The following is a 7,751-nucleotide window of genomic DNA, read 5'->3' on the forward strand; positions in this document are numbered from 1 at the left end:
AAAGACTGTCGTGTATCACATATATATTACATCGATGTCCAAAATCAATGCATCATTAATGAAACTGAAACAAAAGTACTGAATTTCATGTGGAAGACCAAACCTCAGCATTCAGGAAAGTCTTATACAGGAGCAAAGATAATGGACGTTACCCGGAGTTTTCCACTGTGAAACCAGGAATAACAGCTTAAAAATGTTTCTGTGATCTAAATCATTGTCAGCCTGGCAGGCAAATAGCGTGGACACCAAAGTTTGTGAACGTGATAACCTGAGAACAAAGACATGTAGGATTTTAAATCGGTACTGTTAAGGTTCAAAATACTGGGGATGGAGACAAGAGAAAAATCACAATAACAACACTGGTCCGGTCGGGTTGAGTCAAACGATGATGATCACACGCGTGGGAGATGGACACTGATGCAGACAGCCTCAGATCTCAAAATGGTGGAGCATTGCTCAAACTCTTATAGCCTCTGGTTCTCCCACCTTATCATAAAAGCCTAAACATTCACATGCTTTTCTCTCACACGGCGCCTAAGCTACGACCTTGGCTCCCCGTTTATCTGCTCCTGCTGAGTTGGGGCAGAAAACTCCAGCATGCTCTGTTCTCTTCTAATCAGACAAATAAGGCGATGACTTTCTGCAGCAGTATTATGCATCATAAAACAATATCATTCATCCACAATAAATCAGCAGTCTACTTTAATGCAAATCAGTTTAACTAATGCAATAGTTGTCAGCTTCTTCTAATTCAGGAGAATAATGCAAACTAAAACTACATAATAATTCACAATCTTTAGTTAGGGGTATAACATGGCATAAAATAATATTATAATCTAACAGTATGCTGCTGCCTCTCTCTCATGTTACTTAAAAAATTAACCCCACAGCTTCAATAACCGTATCTAAAAATCTCTCAGTGAAAGTTACGGTTGTAGGTTTGGAAACATTTTGGGGTAGCCAGTGTTAAATAGAGACAGGGCCACATTCTTTATCTAGTCATTGTAATGAAAGAAGCACATTAAAAACTATATGAGAGTTTGCTTTTAACAAGCATGTAATGACTCTACTTAGTTTAGGTAGTCTTAGGGAGTCAAACTGAAAGTAGCATTTTGTGGATGTTTTCCCTGCTGCCCGATCCCATCAGTCTCTTAAAGCATCATTTCTTATGCGCCCTGGTGTGACAGTGGTTTCATGGCGCTACAGGTTACCTGAGCACATCAGGTATATTACGGTTGAAAACCAGTGCCCGGCCTTCCAGTGGGTGTTCGACCCCTCGTGCACAGCTCAGGAGTCTAAACGACCCAGCAGTTATGGACATGTGTGTTTTTGGTGTGCTGTCCCTCGTTCTCCCTGCTTGCAGGTATATCTGTGTTTGTGTGTGGATGCCGGAGTTTCTGAGAGCACCCGTTTACAGGCACCTTCAGGCCTGGTGGGTGTGGCCCTGCCAGGTGGTTGGCCACACTTGAAGACCATCACACAGCTGATCAAGCCTTGTCAGAGGAGCTACTTAAGAATGCGGTGGCGCTCTCTCTGACGCTGGATCATTGCGTGACTTCACGTTAGTCTCTCGGCCAGTCAGTACGGATAGTCTGCCGCATTGTATGTGTCTTACGGCTGCCTGTTTGTTATCTCCCCAGGAGAAGCGTGGAGACGAGAGGGCAGCGAGCACGGGGTGCTCAGACACTGAGGAGCGGAGACAAGGAACACTAGCACTGGGAAGAGGACATTTCACGGGAGTCGGGAACGCACTGCGGATTTATTGTTATTTTCCATTCACTGTAAATAAACGCACTGCTTGCATTCAGAGCTCCGTGCCTGGCTCCTCCTTCCTCACATCCCCACGGTTGACGCTGGCCAACCGTGACAAATAGCTTTTCTTAGATTCATTATTAGTTCAACATTGACAAATAGTAGTTGACTAATATCAGGAGCCAAAAAGAAAACAAAAAACAAACTAAATAAATATTTCAGACGCTGAAAATAAATTATTACGGTTGTTTAAATTTGCTGTCAGCAAGTTAGGTCTAATGCATGTAGTCAATCTAATGAATCAATATTACATGTAAAAAGTACAGAACTGAAAATGAAACTAAAATATAACGGTAAATGAACTGGTTCTTGTATAAAACCTTTCTACTCTCTACAACTTGCCTCATTCATGCACTCACTTTTTTCTATGCTTTTTCTCTGTAAGTGCTTTCTATCTAACATTAATACGCATTCATCCTCCCGATGGATGCATCGGAGAGCAACTTGGGGTTAGCGTCTTGCCCAAGGATATTTGGCATGCAGGCTGGAGCAGGCGGGGATTGAACCAGCAACTTTCTGATTAGTAGGTTTCCTGCTCTACCTGAGCTACAGACACCCCAATTTGTGGTGCTCTGGAAACAACACGTTCTCATCCCAACAGGTAACGATGCTATGTGACAAATCATCGGTATGTGTAAATGTGTTTTTTGTTCTAATCATGAATCGCTTTGTAAAACAAGACCTGATAGGGTTAAGGTTAAAGTTATGGTTAGAGTTAATGTTAGGGATAGGGCTGGAATGGACGGCTGGAGCCTCTCCTCCAAGTGTGTGTTACTGCCGCCATCAGCATTCTGTTGTATTCTGTTGTCTGCTTTTCTCTGTAAGCGCTTCGAGCCTGTACTTTTTTGCTTTAGCTGAGTAATGAAGTTGAATCAGTACTTTAACTTTCACTGGAACAATAGTATTTTTACTTCTACTTAAGTGGAGAATGTCTGCTCTTTTGCCAACTCTGGCTGTCTCTCAGTCTTGGAATACCCACTTGTTGTCCAGCGGTGTCCTGGGAATATGGGAACTAGACAGACTGAGGAAACAATGGGAGGAGACACAAAGATGGAATCACTTTTACCATCTTTTATGTATTTGCTGGTCGTCTTATTTCTTCTATTTTGCAAGCACAGTGTTGCAATCATTGTCTTTGTGGTACAATGACACAGGTAGAATGCAGGTGTTTTCATGTAACACGATGCCAGAAAGATGAGTAATGTGTTTTGAAGAGAAGATAAAACATCATGTTTGAACAAAGATAAGCAGCAGACACGTCTGTGTGTGAGTTGTTCAGGTTCAGTAAGAAGGTAATATGTCTGCAGAATTTGTAATTCTTATGAAGATATTGCTTGTACAATAAATAAAATCCCTTTAACTTCTTCTGGAGAGTGTCTTTATATATTTAGTCATTTTGGGGCGATCCTTTATTTAGTAGTAACTCTAGTCGGGGATATATATCAGAGTTTACTTTCAGATATGAGCATTGTGTTTCCTGTGGATGAATGAATGAATTATTTATTTATGTAATTTTTGAAAGACTGGCTCATGTAAAATCTCTGAAAGTATGACAAAGCTCTCCTGTTACACTTTATGGACACCTGAGCGTCACCATGAGGGCCTGTCTTTATTCACTTTATTCACTCAAATCCACTTTTATAATGAATTCACAGTAATCACTGACACCTTCAGAGCATTACATTCATTAAAGACGTCTTCTACACCTACTCTTCCAGACGACCGACACATGCTTCAACCACTGCAGGTTAACCAGCCACTCATCAGTAAAGCAAAAACTAAATGTAAATGTCCTCATGTGGAAAAGACTGAAACACAACTCCCATATATCACTAATGTAACAGATCCATTTAGGGAGAGTGAGAACACTAGGCTGGATGTGGTTTAATGCAGGAACATTCATCATGTCTTCAGTTCAACAAATCATTTACATTGAATATGTGAGCTGGATGGTTACACGACACAATGTGATTGTCAACAATAACTGCAATGAACGCTGGTTTGAGGGCGGAGTCAAGGAGGCCATTTACGTGAAAAGGGAAAGACCATCTCTGAATCAAGGAGGGGGCCTAAGGGTACATCTGTCACCATCTTACAATGCTGTGATTGCAGCCGTTCTCCAACTCTCTGTGAATGGTACTCAGGACCATTGATCAGTGGTTGTTGATCAATGGTCATGAGAATTTGCATAATCATGATTAAGGAACTGACCTCCCAGCCCATTGTTCCTTCAGTCGGCTGGTTTCTCTGACTGAAAACGCTACGTCCAGAAGAACAGAATCAACTTTTGGAGATTTACTTCCCTGATGATTGAGCACGCATCAAGACCTTTTAATCAGGCCAACAAATATCTTGTACTCAATTTTAGCAGCAGCCATTGTGACACTGATGATAAAACTTGTGTAAAAGTGCGAAGCTGTAAAAAAGTAATTATAAAAAAGCGTTTTTGTAGCTGAATGTTACTGGATAGCTGTTTCATCTGTAACACATCAAAATAACCTGCTAAGGTTTAATAGGCTATAAGGAACACACTCACTTCCTGAGCCCTGGGCAATAAGAGACGTTTTGTGTTTTATGATTTATTGATATGTTTGATCCTTTCTGACCTGCGTTAATGAAGCAGTCATTAGAGCACCATGTCCGCTAGAATAGTTCTGTAGTTTGATGCTTGAGTCGTTGCAGACTTGTTGAAACTCCCTCACCCGTCAAAGCAGCGTCTTTGTTATTCGAGTCCAGCAGATGGCAGTGTTTCACTGTCTGACGGCTGTCTGAAGCTTCAGCTGGATTATCCGTTTTCATGTTTGATTAGAGGTTTGTGTGTGTGTGTGTGTGTGTGTGTGTGGGTTTTTAGCCACGAGTTGTCCACGATAAAGCATATTGAATGGCCTGTCTAATATTGTTAGAATTCTCCTTTGGGTTAGTTTCATTACTCAATCGGGACATTTATTTGGAAAAAGAAAAAAAGAGGGAAAAAAAGAAAAAAAAAGAATTAAAAATAAATAAATCCTCATAGTTTACATTTACAAATATCAATACTGAATGTTACGTCCCTCTGCAGCTTCTAATCGTCTCAGTGTTTTCAGCTGGTGCTAATTGGCCACACCTAGTCAGGTGTGGATAAAAGCATACCTGAGGCAAGCTTCCCGGCAGTGCACTAGTCTTTGCCTTGGTGGCACCAGCCATTTTAGCCAACCTGGTTTTCCATTTTAGGATGAAACCTCTTCTCACCCACACTCTGCTATTCATCTCTGTTTTTATGTTGTGGCTTTTGAGCCGGGTCGTAACACTGAAGATTACAAAGATCAACATTAAGACCAGTCTGTGCATTCAAAGCAGTGACAGAAAAGAGTGTGGGGCATTAACCCCCACTCACTTCACAGTTCACGTTCACAGCGAGCTTCGTCGAAATTTACAATGAGACCCTGAGGGACCTTGTGTTCACCGGCAAGTCCAGCAAGAGACCTGAGCATGAGATCCGCAAGACAGCCAGCAACGAATTGACAATCACTAATCTCACCTATGAGCGGGTCTCCAATGAGGATCAGGTACAGCAGACAGACATCTGTAGCTCAGAACAAATTAATTTCAAATCTGCTGACAAATTGTTACCAAACTTTGAAAATACATCAAACTTTATCGATGCTCTATGTTTTAAAACGTTCCCTCGTCCTCTCAGGTTCTCCGTCTGATTGCTTTGGCCAATCAGAATCGCTCCACTGCCCAGACAGCCCAGAATGACCGCTCGTCTCGCTCCCACTCAGTCTTCCAGCTGGATATTGAGGGAGTTAATGCCGGCAGGGATGTCAAGTGCAAATGTATCACACTGGAAGTACCAGCATCAGGAATGTGGCTTCTTCTTTTTGGATCTATAATATTTAGTCTGGTTAGTTATTGTTACTGTAACCAGTGCAAAATCTGCTCTGATGACTCAACGTTAATGTTTGAGCCCCTGAGCGCTAAAAGAAGTGTTTTGTAAAGTATTAAAACTACCTTTAATGGAAGGAAAAACGGATCACTGCTTCCTATAAGAGTTGGTTTTCTCTGTGTGTGTAGCCACTCTGTGCCTGGTGGACTTGGCTGGCAGTGAGCGAATGGTGAAGAGCCAGTCTCAGGGTGACCGTTTCAAAGAGATGACCGCCATCAACAGCTCACTGTCCAACCTGGGCGTCGTTATCGCCGCTCTGGCCAAAAAGGTCTGCAGCTGCAGTTTCTGTAGTCTTAGATGTCACACCTGCTTTCTTTACATTTACAGTATTAATGATTTTTTTGGCCTTTGTGTTCCAGGAGACTTACGTAGCTTACAGGAACTCGAAGCTCACGTACCTCCTTCAGGGATGTTTGGGGGGGAAACGGCAAAACGTGAGTTTGTTGACATCACAAATCTTTATAATGACGACACATAAAACTGAAGGAATTTATCCCCAAAAAATATTTAACAGCGTTTGATCTCATCACTTCAGATTGTGACTGTTTATTCTTTGGCACTAATTTTGGATGTCTTTATTTGCAGCTTGTTGTTTGTTAACATTGCTCCGGAGCCCGACAGCTTTGGGGAAACTCTGAACTCATTGAGGTTTGCCAGCAAGGTCAGTGCAGTCTTGTTTCCAGTGTTCATTGGACAGAGTACATTAATGATGTCCTTACATCAGCTGTTTATGGTAAACCAAAGCCATACTCCATATCCATTTTAATACCTTGGTGTGTAATTCATACTCACATTTTGTCTGAAGAGTAGGGATGTTCCTGGCGTCTTATTTACTAGTCGACTAATCGAGGGGGAAATAATTAGACTAACCAACTAATGTAAAACTAAGGAACATTCAGATATTGAGTTGATTTTCAGAACTGATTAATAGAAACTGTCAAACTAGACGCAGAGGTATCTTAAACCATTTATCACATTCTGTTAAATACAAATGAAAATGCATTACTACAAAAGATGTTCTATTAAAATATGACAATCATTTGAGAATCTAAAAGTACGTCTAAGTGTGGCGAGAATGATTCAGGTAATACATTATACAGCTGTTTTCTAGTCAGGTTGTGGGGGCAGCAGGAAGGACCACTCCTGACCACAGCTGATAGATGTAAACTGGCTAGCATGACCAAGGATGCTGGGGCCTCCTACTGGTAGGACGTGCCCAGCTGGAACAGCCTCCTGGCCAAGGTGGCTGTCACCTTTTGATGTGAAGGAGTAGTGACTCTACTCTGAGCCCCTCCCCCATTGACTTAACTGCTCTCCTAAAGGAGAGGTTTTCCACCTCTCAGGAAACTAATTTCCTCTGCGTGTATCTGCGATCTCAGTGTTAACAAGAAGATCAGGGTAGATTAATAGATTTATGGTGTTTCTCAACAACAGTGCACCATCTGGTGGTAGATCGCTGCCTAACATTTAGAACACAATGTACCAGCATTGGGCATCAATTAAAATGTTAACAATTAGATTGAACGACTGGTAAGTCTGATACAGACTAGTGACAATTAGTCGACTAGTCACATAAATCCCTGATAGAGCCCACAGAAGTGGCCTGCACCATGTGCGTGGCTTGCTTTGCAGTCCTCAGTAGGACCTACAGCCATTTTTCATCCCCAGCGTTTTTTAATATTAGGCCATTTTCACTGTGTTGAATAGAATATAGCCAAACCTTCCGACCCTTTTTTTTTTCTTTTTTCTTTAGAATTGCAGTCTCCGTTTATTAGATTAGCTTAAAGTGGCTAAGCTACAAACCGCCATCCACATGAGGTCCTAGAGCCATAAATCGCCCCATTGAAACCCATTATAAACGCTATTTTTCACTGCAGAATTATTACCATTAACGTATGGGTGATGGCTTCTGTTTCGGTTCCGTGTTGGACAAGGGGCCTTAGAATTGTAATTTTTTTTTTATTTGGCCACCGGGTGGCGCCCTTGTTCCACATGTGACGCCTGCTGGAACATA

The 7,751-nt window shown here is 41.8% G+C and overlaps 1 protein-coding gene across 1 annotated transcript; it reads left to right on the plus strand.

Annotated features, from left to right (window-relative positions):
- Positions 1-5,186: 5,186 nt before the first annotated feature.
- On the plus strand, positions 5,187-6,258 carry LOC112432532 (carboxy-terminal kinesin 2-like; the record flags this gene model as incomplete). Its single annotated transcript, XM_024801050.2, has 4 exons — positions 5,187-5,357; positions 5,489-5,627; positions 5,866-6,005; positions 6,097-6,258. Coding segments are annotated over 4 exons (612 nt in total), but the record flags the coding sequence as incomplete, so codon positions are not given.
- Between the last annotated feature and the right edge of the window lie 1,493 nt (positions 6,259-7,751).

The sequence above is a fragment of the Maylandia zebra genome, linkage group LG3, assembly GCF_041146795.1.
Source record: "Maylandia zebra isolate NMK-2024a linkage group LG3, Mzebra_GT3a, whole genome shotgun sequence".
Classification (NCBI taxonomy): domain Eukaryota; kingdom Metazoa; phylum Chordata; class Actinopteri; order Cichliformes; family Cichlidae; genus Maylandia; species Maylandia zebra.